The sequence below is a fragment of the Perca fluviatilis genome, chromosome 2 (assembly GCF_010015445.1).
Source record: "Perca fluviatilis chromosome 2, GENO_Pfluv_1.0, whole genome shotgun sequence".
NCBI classification, from domain to species: Eukaryota; Metazoa; Chordata; class Actinopteri; order Perciformes; family Percidae; genus Perca; species Perca fluviatilis.
In genome coordinates, this window is record NC_053113.1 from 14,225,251 (window position 1) to 14,245,833 (window position 20,583).

The following is a 20,583-nucleotide window of genomic DNA, read 5'->3' on the forward strand; positions in this document are numbered from 1 at the left end:
CCCTGCAGCTTTCCGCACATCGCAAGCCGAGGGAGCCCTGAATCTGTGACACGTACGGCATCTCCGGAGACTGTTCCCCCCTGCCCCTCCCCTCCCCTACCCTCCCCCTTCCCGTCCCTCCACCACTCGGAGCCCGGACACCGGCGACTTTTTAATGGCTTTTGTCTTCAGAAGATGGAGGGTTTTACTGGTGCTGAACGTGCTTGCGGTTGCTGGGTTCATGACTTTCTGGGCCAAGTGCAACACGCGCAGCGCCCAAGCCGCCGCTCCAGAGGCTCCGGCGGACGGGAAGAGGCCCCCGGGCAACGGGACGGCGCAGGGGCCCAGCATCAGCCATGAGGTGCTGCTGAAGAGGCTCAGCTCGCTGGAGGATGTGGTGTACAGGCAGTTAAACGGTAAAGATGATGCAGTGTAACAGTTAAACTGAAATCACATATAAAGACCATAGAGCCAAAAGCCTGATGAAGCCTCTCATGAGACAAATACCTATCAGTCACATTATTGTATTCATGTTAAAGCGTGTTTTATGGCATTATGCACTGCCTGCTGAAACATCTAAATCCACTTCACTGACGTGAAGAAAATGTCACCAACTCTTAGGCTACATTTAATAGTTAACCACCTCTGCAACTATAGGTAGCAAAGATCAACAATGAATTGTTAATTAGTTTGCAATAAAACATCTAATTCTACATGTCAAATGTGGTTTTAAATGGATGAAGCAGTGGTCCAGGTATACGCAGTATACCCACTAAGAAAACTCCAGGATTTCCATATACCCACTTAAAAATGCTCAATGACACGCAACAACATACTTTCTATTATATTTTTGATATATTTTGAATTGTCATCTGTATTTTTCTTCTTCGCATAGGCTAAACAAAGGTATTTCCACCGTAAATTGGTGCACAAAAGCGTATCGGAATACAGGAAATGAAGTCTTTGACGCTCAAAATAACCCTGGGGGAAGACACCCAGACCCCCCCCACACAGATTCTGGCCCATATATATGTATATATAGGCCAATATATTTATATACAGTATACCCACTACAATACATTAGACTATACCAGTGGGATGAAGTAAATGGATCAGACTAGTTTTATCCTAAATTTATGAAAACAAATCATAGTTTTCAATTTTTTGTAAAATATGTTTTCCCAAGAAACAAAAAAAAAACAGCAGAACACTTTGCTTTTTTTTAAACTGACAAAGGTTAAGTTTAATTTTTTTTTTATGCCGACCTTCAAAATTTTTTTTTTTTCATCAATAATTAATAATCAATCATCATCGTTGTACTTGTCCTTGAAGGATGTCTTTCTTCCCCCGGGGAGGCGAGAGGTCTGGGGGACAGCAGAGCAAGAGCTTTTTTGGGATTCAGTGCCTTCAGCAGGATGTTTGCCGACACAGAGGCTTGAACACAGCTTATCATGTTGAAAGACGGTCACTTTAATCACTCTGCCACCCACAAATACGCCCAGTCACACTAAGAAGAATCTTATTTTATCCCTAATTTGAAACAGTGAAAACCTTGAAGCTTAATTAGGTGCTTGCAGCCTACAATGTTTGTTTTTTTTACTTGAATCGTTAGTTTCATGTGTATTTGTAATCACTGAGTACACTGACCTCAGTATACAGTAGGAAGCTCTTGAATAGGCCTGTTTTGCACATCCCTATTAGTAAATTGTACAGTATATTGAATTAGGGCTGGGGAATATATCACTATTATATCGATATATGAGCCTAGATATCGTCTTAAACGATAAAAAAAAAAAGTAAACTCTCATTGTGTTAATATTTTGTGAAAGCACAAATAGTCAACCCTACAATATCACCGCAATTATCGACATCGATGTATTTGGTCAAAAATATTAGTGATATCTGATTTTCTCCACATCGCCCGGCTCTATATTGAATGCATTCTCTGTGCCACCACTTGTCAGACTGTGAATTCAGCTCAGATGTTCACTTGTTTTGACAGCAACTGACTACACACTATGCTCATGTGATGTTGGAGCTGTGATGAGGAGGCAGGCTACCAGCTGTACGCCACAGAGTGCGTTGCTTAGAGGCGAATGACTCAGCCAGATTAAAGCATCCTGACATGTAATCTTCTCTTGTTTGTCTCGCCCAGGTCTGTCCAAATCTCTGGGCCTGATCGAGGGCTTTGGGGGTCGTGGTAAAGGCGGCCTCCCTGCCACGCTGTCGCCAGCTGAGGAGAGCGACGCTAAATACCTGAGGGAGAAGTACGGCTACAACGCCTACCTCAGTGACAGAATCTCTCTAGATCGGACCATACCGGACCACCGGCCCAGCAAGTGAGTACATGTCAAGTAGATCAACTTTTGAATTCACTTTCAATGTTGCTTCTCAACAATTGATCTGTCTCTTAGATGTTTGCCTCCACCCAACACAATGGTGATTCATGGATTTTTTTGTTTGTGGTCCTGACAGTGTTGTGAAATTACATTTAAATAATTCATCAGCAACATGTTTCTAATTGTTTCGGTAGAAAGTAGTTCCAGTGGTAACAGTTTAGTGTGTGATCTGTGCATTAACCAGAAAAACCCTGAAAGTGTGTATTTAAAGACATGTTGCTGATAAATTATTTAAATGAAGCATAGCGATAGTTCAGACAGAGCACTGAAGTCCCACTTGCATTAGCTGCTTGCCATCCGCTGTTTCATTCATGCTTCATGATAACTGGATCCTTCACACATTCACTGTGTGGTAATCACCTGACTAGTCACATCCAGTCAGATCCAGTTTACAATGCAGCCATTATAACCTGTCCTGACACTTCTCACTATTACTCTGCTAGTACACGCATGCCAGCTCCCTCCACCACCCTAACCTCCTTCTTAACTAATTTTCATGTATGTGTTTATTAAGGGTGATTTGTTCTCCCAGCAGAATTTGTGCATCAGTCACTTTTTGCAGTGCACATGTCATTTCTCCCCTTGTAATGTCTGTCTGTCTCTCTTTCTCTTTTTCTCTCTGCTTCTCTGCCTCTAACTCTCATATTTGATGGAGTTGCACTCAGACTTGCTATCGATCTCCAGGCGTACATGCATGTTGTAAAAGGTGCATCTGGAATTGTGCTTGCATGCACATCATTGATGAATGCGCACATCCTTGTATATGTCCATCCTTGTCCTTATACATCCTTGTATATGTCCAGCAAATGTAATTTGTAGCCAGGGGGTCTAGCAACTGTCCGTTGGCTTGCAAGCTGGAAAAACCAAACTCTGGGAACAGCGGTCTTTCGAATCGGCTTTGGCCGTGACTCTGGAAGACTTGGAGTTAAGCTTTTCTTTGACAAAAGAACAAAGAACAGAACTGAAGTCATTCTTAAAAAAGGAAGATGTGTTCAGAGTTTTGCCGACCGCATACGGCAAAAGTTTAATCTATTAACCAGCTCTGCTACCTTCTTCGTTGCTCTGCTTGGTCGTAGCACGCTATCCTATTGCGTGCAGAGAGAATTTGAAAGACAACCGTTTATCCCGCCCCTCGGATTGAGCAATGCCAATGGTGAATTCCCAGACCCAACATCTTGATTTGTCTGGCTTGTCAGGCTATATGTCCATGAGTGTGTGCATCAACTTGTGCTCCTACAAATAGCTCTGAGCAGTATATTGTATCTGCATGCATGGTGCACGTTTCTTCACCGTAAATGTTTCTTTAAAGAGTCAGTGATGATGAGAAAGCCCCCTGCTCATCGCTGCCACCAGCTGTGTGTGTGTGTGTGTGTGTGTGTGTCTTAGCGCTCTCATTTGTCACTCAGGGGTCTTTTATGTTGCCGGGATCAAAGTGGCGTGTGAAGCTTGTTGGGGTGCGATATCTTCCGGCTTAGCAGCAGCACGTAAGCTGGAGTCTGATGAGTTTGGCTGAAGGTCCCTTTACACTGCAGAGCCGGAGGTGGTGGCGAAACAAGAGAGAGGGAGAGACAAATGGAAAGAAAGAAAGATCAAATGTCAAACTACGAGTAATCTAAAGAAGAAACGTAGATTTTGGAATATACTAATGATTAGGGCTGCAGGATATGAGAAAAATATGCGATAACATTGTTGAATATATAAAATAAATATGTGATAACATTCTTACTTGCGATAAATATTCATTTGAAAGTGTACTCTGTTCTGCATTTCTGCTGCTTTCAGTATTTAGCTAAAATACAAGAAATTTCCAGTTACACTTTACTTGAAGGTATCTACGTAAGAGTGGCATGACACTGTCATGAACATGTCCTAAACATTATAAACAAGTCATAAACGTTTATGACATAACACACGCTTCTGTCAGTAAGTGTCATTCAGTTTTTGCCATGACAAGTTAGGGTTAGGGGTAGGGCTATTAGGGTTAGGGTTCATGTGTTCATGACAGTGTCATGTCACTCTTATGTAGATACCTTCAAGTAAAGTGTTACCAAAATTTCTTTCTGCATTTCAAATGAATGAAAGGAAATCATTTCCAACATTCTTTTATTGAAGTGAATTGAATATAAAAGGCACCACTAAAAAAAGAATGACAGTTAAATTTTAAAGTGCAGTTTTCTACTGATATTTTCTTTCTACTAACACAAAAAAATGTGTGTCTTTTGCGATATGTTGCAGCCTTTAGTAATCTGTTTATTGTGCCTGTTGATATTGCAGTGATCAGTAAAAAACAATATATTGTGCAGCCCTACTGATGAGTACATTTATTGTCCAAGCCTGTTTTTCCCAACATGTTTCGTATATAGTAGTAAGAGTCGACTGATGCATAAGCACAACTGATTTTAGCTCAACACAGGTATGTCGGTGTTAATTGACGTATGTATCGGCTGATAAGTAACAAGAAACTGCATTACAGAAATGCCAAAAGAAGAGCCATCCGCTGATGAGCTGACTCTTAACAGTCACATTCAGATTAGTCAACGGAGCTGTACTTGTAATGCGACAAGTTCACACTCTCACACATTTAATCATTTAGGCTGTTACACACTGCTGTTACCGGTTGCACTAATTTGCACCATCCCTGCCCACTCCTGTTCTTACCACTTCTTACCATTATTGCTGTGGCATCTCTTGCATTGTACATTATGTACATACCGGTATATTCCTTAGATCAGTGTTATATGTAACTGCTGGGTTTTCTTTTTTCAAAAATGTTCCCCTCACACTGTTGCACTGCTGTTTGGTTTCATTTTGGGAGCTTCTTAAAGCTTTAGTGCGTAACTTTTTCATATTAATGAACGTCCGTTACATTCAAGCCATTGCCAAATGAGTTGCTACAAAGCTAATTAAGACTATCGGCTCCACACAGCTCTCTCTGTATTTCTCAGTATGGCTATGTTCAGAAGATTGTGGCGTCCGGTGACTTTCCCACGCAGAAACTCGAGTGAAGATAATGACCTCTTCTGAAGAGTCCATCGTGTTTTTTTAATCCTCCGTGTCCTCCTTGGCTACTAGCGAAGGGGGGCGTGCGTGCGTGATCACGGAAGGCTTGCATCATGTGGACACGCCGACAGTTTAGTTGTCATTACTTTGAATTCCTCATGGCGGCGGCAGAAACTACGCACTATAGCTTTGAAACACCTTTTCTGCAGCTATGTCCAAAACCATTGTCCTAAACTCTTTGAATGAAGTGTCTCTGAATAAAATATATTTCTAACACACACATATTCCATCGTCATGTTTGTAATATTTATAATTAAAGCCTGTTTTCTCTAAAAAAAAAAAAAAAAGTTAGATATTTAAAACCTCAGGCTTTCCTGTCCAATATCTGTATAATATAGGGAAAACTATTTTTTTTTTATTCATGAAAATGCATTTGTTGTTAAATTCCTTGTAATTAAAATTTAATTTCACGTGGCAAATAATATTATTAATTAAAGGAATTGAGAAAAGTAAAGGAAAGCGTTTCCTCTTTAAACAAAACCGCAGTAAAAAAAAAAAAAATAGGCCTCCAATCTGCAGCAGACAGACAGTGAATAGGCCAATTCTTTTTGGTACACATGGTTTGCCTTTCAGCTTAGCGAAGAAGATTTTTGGTCTTTTACACTAATGATGGAGGATGAGTGTAGCATGCAAAGCCCAGAATGTAGGCTTCACAGGCTGACATGGAAAGGTTTTATTTTACAAATGGTGTGGTGTGTTTGCGTGTCTCTGTGCAGATGCAGAAAGGTCAGCTATCCGAGAGATCTCCCCAAGATCTCCCTCATCTTCATCTTCGTCAACGAGGCTCTGTCGGTGATCCTGCGCTCAGTCCACTCAGCTGTCAATCACACTCCGGCTCACTTGCTTAAAGAAATCATCCTGGTGGACGACAACAGCGATGACGGTCAGTACAAATGGCAGATGTCCTTTGTCGTCTCTCAAATGAGGAAAGTGGCTTTTACTCCTTTTGATTTGAACCTGTTGTAAATGTAATCTGAAAGACCATATTTGCCTGTATAGAGGCTGGTGAAGAGAGTACAGAACAACAGGAGGGGTAAAGAAGGCTCCCAGCAGGTCTTGGTTTGATACATTGCCTGTCTCCTGTCATTATTGGGGAAGCAACAAACTAAAAGTCAAAAGTCAAGTAATCTTAGATTCCTCGTAATAATTAGTTTTTAAAATTTGTTTCGTCAAATACTCAAAAAAGTGAGAGTAGAGTTAAAAAAAAAAAAAAAAAGTATATTGCTTAGTTGATGAATCATGCAGGTATTAAACGTTGAATATTGTCCTGCAACTGCCAGTTGATGGAAATGATTTTACTCAAGTCAGCTTGACAGATTTTCATTACTTCTGCCACGGGAGTTTATGTTTTCTATGCTGTTTGTTTTGGTTGTCACTATGATAAATGATTACATTTTGGAGATTTTCTAAAGGAGACATGTAGATTGAAGTTACAAGTAAACTGAATGATGTTGCCGTAATTCAGGCAAAGATTTGTTTAACATTGCCAATGCCAAACCAGACAAACTAGAGGTATTCTGTATTCCAATCACAAATGGTTTAATCACAGCATTTGTTTTGAAAACGTGTTCAAAGATCCAGCCAGCAACCTATTGTGTAGTAATGGTGTGAAGAGGGCTATGTGTTAATACGTTGGATTTTTCTTTATGCAATTTAAATGCACAAATTTGCATAATTTGAATGCACAAATTTCTATAATGCACATTGGCTTAAATTACTATCAGCTATCAGCCTTCAAAATCCTGTATTGTTTGAAGCTTGCCACACACACACACACACACACACACACACACACACATACACACACACGTCTAAGTTCCAGTGTGTGAAGTTGGCTCAAGGACTTTTGCTCACCTCCCTCAAACTCTGTCTGACAGTTCCCAGAGTTTTCCTTCAGGCTCTCTTCCTTGTTGATGATGATGTTCTCAATGTCCTTCATGGTCAAATTCTTCCTGACAGCATACATTACCTTCTCTCCTACAGTACTACACACACACACACACACACACACCATCTTAAAGCTGCTAGGTTCAGAATTTGAAAATGTTTGACTTAGGCGTGACAACTTTGTTGCTGCTTACCTTCCTAATCTGACCCGGGTTCACTGAGATGAAAAGGCTGAGAGCAGCACATAGACTGCTCCAAGTTCTACCTCAATGTTCCATTATTCTACAAACAAAGACTTTTGCTGACAGAATAATGTGAGTGATGCTAGAATCAAATACTAATCGTCATAATAAACACTAATTTGCGGTCTTGCCAAGAGTTCGATGAGAAGATTGATTCGTCTCTCATGTCTAGAAGGTGAATATGAAAACAAAATGTAAAAGCATCAGTTTGCTGTTTTATGGGGAGGCTGTGCCAGACTACTTCTTGGCTCTGAGCAGTTGCCAGGCAACCTGCGGAGACTCCAGGAACTTACTGCTCCCAGCCAGCATTTAACAGATATGAGTGTGGTGTCAATCTAGTCATCTAACTCTCCACAAGAAAGCGCAAAATGTCAAGCTATTCCTTTAATGTCCCTTCACAATGGCTAACAATTCCCTTTGCCTATGGACAACTAAACAAACAAACTATTACTTGTTTAGCAATTATGTTACCTGTGGTTCATTACTACAGGTAACATAATTGTTTAAACAGCATCCTATACTCAAATACTCCTATACTTAAAATCATCTGTTCCATACAAAGAGTAGGAATAAAAACACCCTCCAAACATAACACATAGTCTGTTGTTCATACTTGTTGCACGCATGTTACTTATGAACATGCTGATATGTTGTTCCCTGATGTGTTACTGTATGGGACAAAGGCATTAAACTTGTAACATCGTGTAATATGGCACGACAAGGTGATGAGCCTCTCCTTTACAAAAGCCGTGGTCATTGCTTTTGAGAATTAGCATTTGCTGAGGTGTCGTCTGGTGTTACATATTTGCAGGGCAGACAGGCAAATGGAGGCGGAGCACCGCAATTGGATGTCACGGGAGAGATGTCCCTGTCTTATTTATTGGGCAGGGCTGCTATGCCGGGCTTTGTGAGATGAGGGGACAAAGAGAGACAGATGACAGGAGGGGAAGGAGATGAGGCCCGGCAGAGCAAAAAGGAGAGAGGCACAGTCAGGAACGATAAAGAGCAAAAGGTGTCGGTGTTGGAGAGAAATTCGGGAAGAAGGGAAGAAACTAAAAGAAAGGAAGAAAAGGTTGAGGAGTGAAGACGGCAGAAGGGTCTGAAAATAAGAAAAGTGATAAAGAGGGACAAGGAAGAAGAGGAAAACGGAGATGAAGAGGCATCAGAGAATGAAAGTAGAGGCTGAAAGAGCAAAACAGGCTATTAGAGAGTGGCAGAAAGAGAGGGAGGGAAAGGATGGGAGACAAATAGGATTTAAGATAAATGAGGTCGGACAGAGAGAAGGAGAAAAAGAGCGCAAGGCAATGGATATCTGGAAGAGAGAGAGGAAGCAATCTGACAGAACGGAAAGCCAGATAACGAGGAAACAGGAAGAGAGATGAGATAGTCGAGGATTTAAGGGCTTAAGACTGCCGTTATTCTAGCTCTCTCATTTTCAACAAATCTTATGAAAAGACCAAAACCAAAACCAACAATGCCTTAACATGTCACTTAGAATGTCTCTGTGATTCAGGATTCACTTTTATCACAACTTGGGTTTCATTTTTGTAGTTTTTGGTGTTATTCCTGCAGGTGCAAATGAGTTAATCGCTGAGATCTGGCAACGTAGCTGAAAACAAGTCTTATGTGGCAAGAAACACGAGTACTGAGACAATCATACAGGTTGTAAACAAACTCGAACATGAAGGCGAACGGTAAAATCATTACCCAAAGTGTCCGCTATAAACATCCGTCACAGTTCAGACACTAACTTTCTGGTTCAACTTTGACTTTTTCTAATTGTGCACACACTTTTCCTTTGCAATCAGGGTTTATTAACAACATTACGGGTGCACTCACTAACAGTTTTACCTTTTCAATAAAGTAATTAATCTGGTTAAACTGTAGGCTTGCTCATGTTTCTCTCCCTGGTTAATGTCTCTGTGTTAACTCGGCGAGCACATTTCTATCAAAACAGTCTGTGTCGACGACATTCCACTTCCGGGATTGTTCAGGTGTCGCCAGAAAATCCTGCGGAGCCGCAGCGCTGGGGAGGAAGGTCTGGCAATGCGAGAAACATAGAAACAGTGGCCAAAACTATGAGAACAAGACCTTGGTTGTAATACAAAAATATCTTCCTTTAATAATAAGGTTGGGTATTGTTTGGATTTTTAAGATTCCGAAGCCGAAACCGGTACTTTTAAAACAATTACGATTCCTAAACCGATTCTTGAAAAACTGAAAAATGACATCAAAGATGTAATATGTTTACTAGCGATCACGTGCAGTGAATGGTTAATATGGTTTTACGTCCGTTTTGGTGAGCCCAGAGGGGAAAATATGGCATTTTAAAAGTAGCCTACATTTACGGTAGCTAGCTAACGGTAGACTACAGAGAAAGGGTGATATTTTTACGTCCGTTTCGGCGCGACAGAGGGAAAATATTTCAGTCGGCACATTAAGTGGAACCGAAATTTGCGTTGTAATCCGGTCCGAGTACTACCGGTTGCGTAGGAATAGTGGAACCAGGTTTCGGTACCCAACCCTATTTAATACACATGTTGTGTGCTGGTGAGAACTTTCGGCAGCAGAACGGTGTGCAGTATGTTAGTATGGCTCAAAATAAGATATAGTACCAGTTTATTGTAATTAAGTAACATGTCAGGCATTCATTGATCTGTTTTAATAGGTTTTGGAAAACAATGGAGGTGTGTGGTTCAAAGGATTAAGCACACAGGTAATACTTGCAGGATAAATTAATTTTTGGTTTTGGTCTTTTCATGGGATTTGTCAGCAATAACAAAAATATAGAATATTATTTTCTTTTTGAGGAACATATTGAACCCCGCCACCACCACCACTCCACTCCTCTCTCACTTGAAATTGCTGGTTGGCTGAGCGCGAGCTATCCATCACAGAGAGGAAGAGATTGCAGCGGCGCAGAGGGCGAGGCATGCAAACAAAGAACACTCACCACTCTCACAGCCTGCACGGGCCGCCCGGCTCTGTGGCCTCGCGTTGTACGCACCCGAGTGTGTATGGGAAATGAGTTTGTGATCAAGAGTGTTGGTGAGTGAGAAAGAAATGAAAAGAGGCAGAGAGATAGAGATGGAAAGACATGAGAGACAAATCAATCTTCTCATCTAACTCTTGGCAAGACTGCAAATTAGTGTTTATTATGACGATTAGTATGTGCTTCTAGCATCAGTCACATTATTCTGACAGCAAAAGTTTTTGTTTGTAAAATAATGGAACAATTGAGGTAGAACTTGTGCTGCTCTCAGCCCTTTCATCTCAGTGAACCTGGGTCAGATTAGGAAGGTAAACAGCATCAAAGTTGTCACGCCTAAGTCAAACATTTTAAAATTCTTGCAGCTTTAAGATTGTGTGTGTGTGTGTGTGTGTGTGTGTGTGTGTGTGTGTGTGTGTGTGTGTGTGTGTGTGTGTGTGTGTGTGTGTGTGTGTGTGTGTGTGTGTGTGTGTGTGTGTGTGTGTGTGTGTGTGATGCAGAGGAAGAAGCCTAGCGAGTGTTTGGGTCTGGAGGGAAAAGGCTGATGAGTTGATTGGGAGATCAAAGATGGAGCAATCTTTGTTGCTCAGGAAGCAGAACCTGTTATGTTGTTTGGAGTCTGTTGGAGCTCAGAATCGCAGGGAACAGAGGAGCAGATTTATGTCATCTTCCTTTTTCTGTGTATGTCTATAAAAACTGATCATTGTGAACTTGTGGTGGAGCTTTTGGTTTGGTTGTTTATGTCTGTCGGTCCTCAGCGGTGTGGCTGTGTTATCAAACCCAACACTAAACCCACACTAGATTGGTTGAGAGTAAAATAGGGCCAAAGGGCAGATTTCAAACCATGTGAATGCTTTTTTTTTTCTTTTTTTTTGTAATGGCAACAATGGCTATTTCTAGTCTCTAGTCTGTAAAAAGTGGACAGAGAGAAAACATAAAATGTGACACTTCACTGAGAGCTATAGAGAGATGATCTATTCTTTTACAATCTTTATTTAAGCGGTCAAAGGTGAGCTACTGTACTGTGCTGCAAAAGTGGAACTAGCAGGACTTTAATACGTTTCTCATGGACACATCAGCAAGATGGATGATGCTCTGATCTCAGATTTAAGGACAGTCTCTCTAACCATCACCTGTTGTTTAGTTCTGTGCATAATCTTTGTTTTTACGGACTGCAGAGCAGCTGAAAGGACCACTGGAGGAGTACGTGAACAAACGCTACCCCGGCCTGGTGAAGATTGTCAGGAACCAGAAGAGGGAGGGACTGATCCGAGCCAGGATTGAGGGCTGGAAGGTGGCCACTGCCGAGGTGACGGGATTCTTTGACGCCCATGTGGAGTTCACCCCATCCTGGTGAGTTAGTCTGGCATTTTAGGATCCCCTTCTCCCTTTTCAGGTAGAATGAACTTAGCTTGTCCACATTTATGTATATCGGAACGCAGTAAACAAAACCAAATAGTGTACGACCCATTAAATAACAAATCATGATAACAGCAATAGCAATAATACACTTTTTTAGCACTTATAAAGAAAGTAACAAAGTGCTTTACAGAAGCATTAAAGAAGATGACAAATGATAGCAGAAACAGCATAAACTGAAGACGCAAAAAGCAATTTCACACCTGAGAAGTTTTAAGATAGGAGAGAAGGAGAAGGGTAGAGCCTGTAGAATCATGTTTAAACAGATACCGCAGGACATAAAGCTCATCAAATAACAAACAAAACATAGAGCAGAGCATTAAAATAGGACATTGCGCAGAAGCCTGTTCATAAAAGTTCATTTCAAAGATGAAACTGATTTGGCCCAGATGTAAACATTTGACTGCTTTCAACATTTTTGCCACATCCCGCTGACACCTTTTTGTAGGTCTCCTACTCATTTTCCAGCTCAGTGTGTACTTTAGAGTATGTACACAACCCAGTTCGCTCAGCATAAATAGACAAATGCCCTCCAGAGCTGCACTGAGCTGAATCAAATAGAATTAGTAATAAAGTTGGTACAACTCGAGGGATCGTATAACTGACTGAAGTGGGTGAGAGAGTGGAGATCTGAAGAGAAGCTCCGTGCCACCTGTCTTTAACTTTGTGTCTGTAACGTGTGCATGTGGTTACACTCTTTTCAGGGCCGAGCCGGTTCTGGCCAGAATAAAAGAGGACCACAAGAGGATTATTCTGCCTTCCATCGATAACATCAAGCATGACACGTTCGAGGTGGAGCGCTACGAGAACTCAGGCCATGGCTACAACTGGGAGCTGTGGTGCATGTACATCAACCCGCCCAAACAGTGGTGGGACGATGGGGACATATCTGCTCCAATCAGGCAGGCCAACTTCATTTATATAAACATACAGTACACTTGGAAGACACACAAACAACAACAGAATGCAACAATGGACATAGCGTATACATTTGTTTGCTAAAAAGGACAGCTGAGGATCTCACATTTCCAAGGATGCAGATTCATGTCTGCATTTGCATATAATAACACTCATGCTTCTCTTTATCAGTTCTTTACCATTTTCATAAAAAAAATAATACCAGTAATGTTTGAAGAATAACATTGTTTTGCACCATTTGTGTGTCCTCACATTAATAAAAGTTCATCCTCTTGGGATGCGTAAGGAAGAACATGAGGGGAAAACCAGACTCCCTCAAAGTAAAAAAATAAAAACTCTTAAAGTACAGGGTGTCTGTGCTGCAAATGAGATTTTTATATACTGATTTTCACCGGGATATTTGTGTTAAATGTTATTTCCGTTCAATTTTTGAAATCCCCCCCACCCCAAAAAACTGATAAATAAACCGATTTGTTTAAATAGAAAATGAAAGTACATCCCGTTTACACATGCACAAGAATTTGCTAATTCACTTATTGAACATCTGCATGCACACTGTATTTACAATCCCACAAAACCACATTCATATAGACAGATGCATACAGAAAGAGGTTCACATTTACAAAGCCACACACAACTCGTACGGGTGTAAAGGTTCATGTTGTTGTGTTTTCCTTCGCAGGACTCCCGCCATGATTGGCTGCTCCTTCGTGGCCAGCCGTGACTACTTTGGCGAGCTCGGCCTGCTCGACTCAGGCATGGACGTCTATGGAGGGGAGAACATTGAATTGGGCATCAGGGTTTGTGTGTCACCCAGTTTTTGTTCCTGTTCCCTCTTTACCCCTATAGCTTCAAGTGGAGCAGTGGCCACCGTAGCGTGGCACCGCTGATAAATGAGACGCCATTAAGAGTCCTGGAGGACCAGTCCCTATGTGCACAGCTCACAGCTGGGCAATAGAGACAAATAGGTCACATCGAGCGGGAAGGTTGGGGACTTTGTTGCTGTAAATTTAGAGTGATTGCAGAGTCTGCCGTTGTTTTGCAGGTTTTTGTTGTTGTTTTTGCTAAAAGGCAAAGGAAAGAATATCGAAAAAAAACAATTCTCAAATTTGTCTATCAATTTATGACAAGTAGTGTTTTCAAAAAAAAATCTACCTTTGGATTAGTGAAGTGTAAGCCATTCAACCTGATTCATTCAATCATTTGATATTAACATTAAATCAAATTATTCTGTAATATGAAATATTATACCCAGCACTGCACATTTTAGCCTCTTTTGGTTTTATGGACAAGGTGACTGTGTGGTTCAGTCCCACCACTTATCAACTACCATAGGCATGTGTTTCCAGCAAAAAGCTCTGATAAACCCACTGTATGCTACATGCCATACATCAAACGGCAAACAGACAGAAGTTAGCAACTAGCAGGGTGAAGAGAGTTGAACATCTAGAGATAAATGTTTTTCTCAGGAGTTGGTGGAGACCAAACCAGAGCTAAAAGGACACTAAACACTGGACTTAACACGAATCAGGGGATGAGAAAAATGGATCAAAACATTTAATGTTGCTCCATGTATGCTGTCAGCCCTGACCAACCTTACAAGGTGGGGGATATTGTGGTGGTTGGGTATCTGTCAGCTTGTTATGATATTGTCTGCCCTCTTGTGGCCAAACAAATAGTATTACTAGCTTTACTTTCTCTGTTCTTTAACATTATGTACCTGTAGGTGTGGCTATGTGGAGGCAGTATGGAGGTGCTGCCATGTTCCAGGGTGGCTCACATCGCACGGATGAAGAAACCCTACCATAGTAACATAGCTTTCCACACACGACGTAACGCTCTACGCGTGGCTGAGGTCTGGATGGATGAGTACAAGTCCAACGTTTATCTGGCCTGGAACATCCCTGTGGAGGTGAGAGACTGCTCCTGTAGAGAGGATGTTGCTAATCCTGTTTTATTAAGTAGACTTTACCATGGTGTCTGGTCATGCATCATAACTACTGTGCTCTTCTTCTGTTTATTGCACATAAACTACTGGTGCTGTCGAAGGACGTATGAAGAGCAACCCTTACTGCGGGGCAGATAATTCTTTACAACAGCTGTTTTGAATAAGAAATGTACAAACCTTTATAAACTGGGAGTTGGAGTTGAATCATTATCATGCTAGTAATCAGTAGACAAAAGCAAAATGTACATTTGTGTTTAAAAGTTAAATTATTATTACAGTTATGTAAGTAGTACAGTTTATTATATATACAGAGGTATTATATATAAGTCTTCCCATAATGACTCTTTGTGCTCTTGCAGAACCACGGTATTGATTACGGTGACATCTCTCAGAGGGTTGCACTGAGGAAGAGTCTGCAGTGTAAGAGCTTTGAGTGGTACCTCGACAATGTTTACCCAGAGATGAGGAGGTATAACAACACGCTGTTCTACGGCGAGGTGAGTCAGCGGTCAAACAGACATGAAGGAGATAGAGATTGGAAAGAGAAGCTTGTACATCTAAGGTTTGGTGCATTTGCACAAATGGATGGTACCACTAAAAACAGATGAGTGAGGGATAAGTGAGGCAAAAAAATCCTGAGGGGTTTATAAAAAATATATATACTGTATGTCAATCCCAAACAAAAAGACAGCTAGAATTTTACAATAACACACTCTCTGAGGTGTGTTATTGTAAAACATTATAAAATGTTAAAGAATGTTTATTCTTTATTTGGATCTTTATCTTTTTTAGATCTTCAGAGATTAATCCATTACTTGTCAACTATTACATTAATCGCCAACTATTTTGATAACCAATAGTTGGTTTATGTTATTTTTTATGCAAAAAAAGGTAAAACATATTTGACTCCAACTTCTTAAATGTGAATATTTTCTAGTTTCTTCCCTCCTCTATGACAGTAAACTGAATACTTTTGAGTCCTTTCGAGTAACTTAATCGTTTGTTGCAGCCCTAATCTTTTTTATCTTACACATAGTCATTAATAATGCTGACTGGCTGACGGCAACCATGAATTTTTTGAGAATACCTAAGTACTGTTTGGAAAAAATTTGTGTCAAGTGAAATTGAGTGTGATTTTCAAGGACGCTTTTATGATTTCAGATTCGTAACTCTAAAGCGAGCCACCTGTGTATGGATCAGGGTATGAAGGAGAACCACACGGCCACCCTGCACCCCTGCCATGGCTGGGGTCCTCAGGTACAACATGGACACCAGACGCTCAACCAAATGGCCACATAGTGCATCTCTCACCACTATCTTTGCTTCTCTCTTGAAAACCCACACAACTCATTAGTGTCTTTCACCAGTGACATGATTTACAGCTGTGTTTCTTACACAGGCTCAGCTGAAATCCTCTTACGAGAGAGTTCTGCTGTCAGGATAAAAAATTTTCTGTGTTGCACTTTTATGTGCTGAAGCACTGAGTCAGCCAGTGTCAGTTCCTCAGTCCTTCAGCCTGCGTGCAAGGCATCTCTTTTCAGCTTGCAGTGGTAAACAGGTGCTTTCTGGAGTGCAGGTCTCAGTTAAATGCTAAAAGCTTGCAGAGCTAAACTTCAAATCTGTTAGTGAGTGCAGCACATTATCAGCCTTTCCACAAAAGACGCGCTTATGTTGCATTTCTAAGTTATCCATCGGACAAAACCACAAGTGGTCCCAAATTTGGTGGGTAACTTAACAGTATACACATGTTCCATGTTTGTGATCCCCCTCAGACTGTTGTATGAGTGCTGTCTCTGTGTTTTCCCTCAGTTAGGACGTTACAGCAAAGAGGGTCAGCTATTCCTGGGCCCTCTGGGCAGCACCGGGGAGGACACTCGCTGTGTGGTGGACGATCAGATCAGCACCTTTCCTCAGCTCCTCAACTGTGACAAGATTACCAACGTTAAGCAAAAGACATGGCATTTCTCTCAGGTGAGAAGTAGAAAGAAAACCATTTTCCTCAGTGAAATAATGTATTGCTTGTTCACAAGAAAAGCAGAATTAGATTTTTTTTTAGTGCTGAATAACGTAAACCCGATGTGAACGTTAGAGCCAAGCACAGAGATGTAATTGATGGGATGAAATAAGATTAAATCTTTACTTACTGGTCAAGTGGAAGTTCTTTAATGTCACAAATGTCACAAAAATTACAGTGAAGCAGTCATTGGTAATGATATTCGTTCAAAAGTTGGAATCACCCTTTATATTGATGTTTTTCTTCTTTCCTTCAATAGTGGCTATTTTAACAGAGAAAAAAAAATTGTATCATAAAACAGTCATAGTTTATTATGTCATAAAAAGTCATAATATGCTGTAGTACATACCCTTCTCATCTCCGTGTGTGCTGTAAGGCTGTCTGACGGCTCCAGCAGCATCAGGCCAGCACATAACATGCAGGTGAATGGTTCCAGTAATCCTACTGCTCCGAATAAGTGACAAAATAACGCCAACATGTTCCTATTTACATGTTGTGATTTGTAGAGTCACAGCGTGTACAAAAAACAACATAACATGAGACACAGCCATCTTCTAACCGTAAACAAACCGGGAACTATATTCTCAGGCGGAAGAATATAGTACTTGGGCGGAATGATTTGCTTTGCAGCAAGCCTGTCTGAGAGTATAGTTCCCGGTTTGTTTATGGTTAGAAAATGGCTGTGTCATAAAAAGTCATAAAAAAGTCATAGTATGGTATATCATAAAAAATATGATAAGTCATAGTATGTCATAAAAAGTCATAGTATGGTATGTCATAAAAAAATATGATAAAAGGTCATAGTATAGTATGTCATAAATAGTCATCGTACAGTATGTCATAAAAAAGTCATAGGACAGTATCTCTTAAAGCAGTAATATAAAAAGATATAGTATGCCATGAAAAATATAATAAAAAGTTATAGTATGGCATTAAAAAGTCATAGTATAGTGTGTCATTAAAAAACTAATACAAAGTCATAGTTTAGTATGTCATAAAAAGTCATAGTATAGTATGTCATAAAAAAGTCATAGAATGTTTATAAAAAACAAATATAAAAAGTCATAGTGTAAAATGTCATAAAAAGTCATAAAAGTATAAAAATGTATATTATGAGAAAGTCCTGTTTATTGTCATGATGAATACATTACCTGAGAAGACTGATTGATCCACATCAGGCCTGGGTCCTGTCACATCCTGTCACAGTCACATGTGGTACACAAGCCATCTGTTCAACCAGATCAAACCAGAACGCTGTCTCTCCCCCTGCCCTGCAGAATGAATCGATCATAAACAGAGCCACGGGCCGCTGCCTGGAGGTGGTGCCGGCTAACGTTTACTTTGGCCACCTGCTGGTCCTGCAGCCCTGCTCCGGGCAGAGGTGGACCATCAAGAACACCATGAAGCAGTAGGTCGACTGGGACCAGTGACACCAGAGGCCATTTTCAGGAGCTGTCAGGTCCCTGTCGGCTGAGGGACAACTGATGAGGCAGAGGCTCCTCGTCTTCTCGAGAAAACACGGAGATGGTTTCAAAGAGATGTGAGCTGTGAACATCTCAGTGATACACGTTTTGTGAAATTTCTTTTTTTTTTTTAACAAAGCGGACATTCATAATGATGCAAGTTTAGCATGAGGACTGTTTCTCTCTCCATCTGAATTTGACAAACTTTCGATGTGACATTGCCATAATTCCTGTGCCACTTCTCTTCGATGTTTTTAAGTTTAAGGATGAAGATGTGATCAGCCAAAACTGTGTTCTGTCTTATGTGGGGCAAAAAATAAGGTTTCTAGCTTCAACCTCAAAACATGTCTGCGTTATCTCATTCTGTAAAATGTCATGTCTTTCGAGCTGTGTAAAAGAATAAAACACCTGGAATTCCATTTTCAGTAATATGCACTGATCAGAATTCATTGGTAGTGTGTAATAGGCTTTATTAGAGGTTCTCGACTTTTTTTTAAGTTACCTGAAAATGAAGGAGTTCCTACTTATGACAGGCATAAATTTGAGTTAAACATTAATGCCTACAAGTGGGTTTTTATTTTCTTCTTACAGAAGCCTAGACCATGTAAATATCTATAATTTGAAGAAAAAGGCATTAACAATAAATATTACTTGATGTATCCGAGCCAATTTCTTTGGAGTTATTGTAAATCATCTCAAAAATCATATTGTTGAGGGCTACTGGGCTATATCATGGTTTTATATGGCGTGGATGCATTTGTCCTTTTTATTGTCATTTTGACTGAAAGCATTCAATAGCACCAAATGCAGTACATCTTGTAGCATGATTGTAAGTACTGTATGCACATGGGGACAAGGCTTAGTTGAGCTGAGCCAATTTATTCTGTTACCTGCTGAGTGCCATAACTACTGCAGAAGGCCAAAACTACTAGGCTGCAGCCTGAAGCACTTTTTGGGATACAGAGATGGAGCTGCAGCCAATGAGAGGAAGATTGAATCAGGAATGGAAACGTGCACAAGTGTATCAAATGTGGAAATGCTGGAGGCCTTTGAGGCTGGTATTATTAATGTATTGAGATGTGTATAATGTCATGTATTCAATTAATTTAATGTTATCAGTTGGATTTTTGCACCCAAGATTGTCTTCCAATAAACAACTGTTTTCCTGTTTTTTGAATTCTTGATTGATTTGAATACAGCATTGATTTTGTTTGGTCAAACTGAGTTTTATGCCTTTTACATTTTTAGTTGCACATCAAATTGTTCGTCTTTTGCAGAACGTTTTTATTAGATACTAACATATAACTTGACTTCCTATTCCAACCATCGTATTTTCAGCTGATAAAGTCACAAATGTGAGAGTACTTTATTTCTCTTTCTCTCAGCTACCATTCTTGGCTACTTTGTTTTTAACCGCCCTATCCATTTGCATGGCTTTGGTCAAAATGTTTCTCATACTGTGAGATTTGCCCTTTAAGTCACCTCCAAAAATAGACTACTTCAAAAGAGATTTAGTCCTCAGCTCCCAGCTGCATGGCATCTGGTGCAACTGTGTACACCACCAATAACTGGCTTCTGAATTGTTTAATCACATATCCCTTATGAAAGTAGTACAGCGAAATATTACACAACATCATGTGAGGCAGCCAGGTGGCCTGACATTAAAGAGACTGTCCTATAAATGGAAAGTTATGGATTCTATTCTGTAGCAGCCGTGTGTGACCTGTGCAAAGTGTCCTTGAACCAGATACTACTTACTCTCGCTAAGCTGCTCTGAGTGAAGCATCAGCTAACAGCTTAAGATGTAAATGAAACAGGAGGAGCCTGCTGGGAGCACAAGGACCTATTCTAGCGGAGAGATGGAGAGGGTGGTGTGGCTCTGGAGGACACAGCCTGCATACTAACACAACACTGAATGCTGATCAGACTCTTTAACAACAGGCCTGCTCATCTCCTCCTGGCATGACATAGGATTACTATATGTTGGTTTAAATCCTGCTAAATGTCAGTCAATAGCTACTGCAAATATCACCAAGGACAGTCTGATCACATGAACTGAGAACTGAGACTTATGTTACTCAGGTATAGTATGTCATATAAAAAGTCATAAAAAATCATAAAATCCTAGTATAGTATGTCATGAAAAAGTCATACTATAATGTTTAAAAAAAACTAATAAAAAGTAATAGTGTAGTATGTCATGAAGTCATAAAAGTATAAAAATGTATATCATGAAAATGTCCAGTTAATTTTCATGATTAATAC

At 40.4% G+C, this 20,583-nt stretch overlaps 1 protein-coding gene across 1 annotated transcript; it reads left to right on the plus strand.

The window, feature by feature from the left end:
• Window positions 1-154: 154 nt before the first annotated feature.
• Window positions 155-19,488, plus strand: galnt17 (polypeptide N-acetylgalactosaminyltransferase 17). The gene is made up of 11 exons (XM_039790054.1): window positions 155-395; window positions 2,135-2,318; window positions 6,155-6,321; window positions 11,735-11,909; window positions 12,680-12,877; window positions 13,576-13,693; window positions 14,620-14,805; window positions 15,201-15,338; window positions 16,003-16,098; window positions 16,651-16,812; window positions 18,133-19,488. The coding sequence occupies exons 1-11, from the start codon at window positions 155-157 to the stop codon at window positions 18,265-18,267; spliced, it is 1,800 nt and encodes a 599-aa protein (XP_039645988.1). The 3' UTR covers window positions 18,268-19,488.
• Window positions 19,489-20,583: the final 1,095 nt, after the last annotated feature.

Bases quoted from the DNA above. Each gene is read 5' to 3' on its own strand.
- galnt17 (XM_039790054.1), top strand. From the start codon at position 155: ATGGCTTTTGTCTTCAGAAGATGGAGGGTTTTACTGGTGCTGAACGTG. The intron at 11,910-12,679 runs GTGAGTTAGTCT...CACTCTTTTCAG, and splicing joins GTGGAGTTCACCCCATCCTG to GGCCGAGCCGGTTCTGGCCA. The intron at 14,806-15,200 runs GTGAGAGACTGC...GTGCTCTTGCAG, and splicing joins CCTGGAACATCCCTGTGGAG to AACCACGGTATTGATTACGG.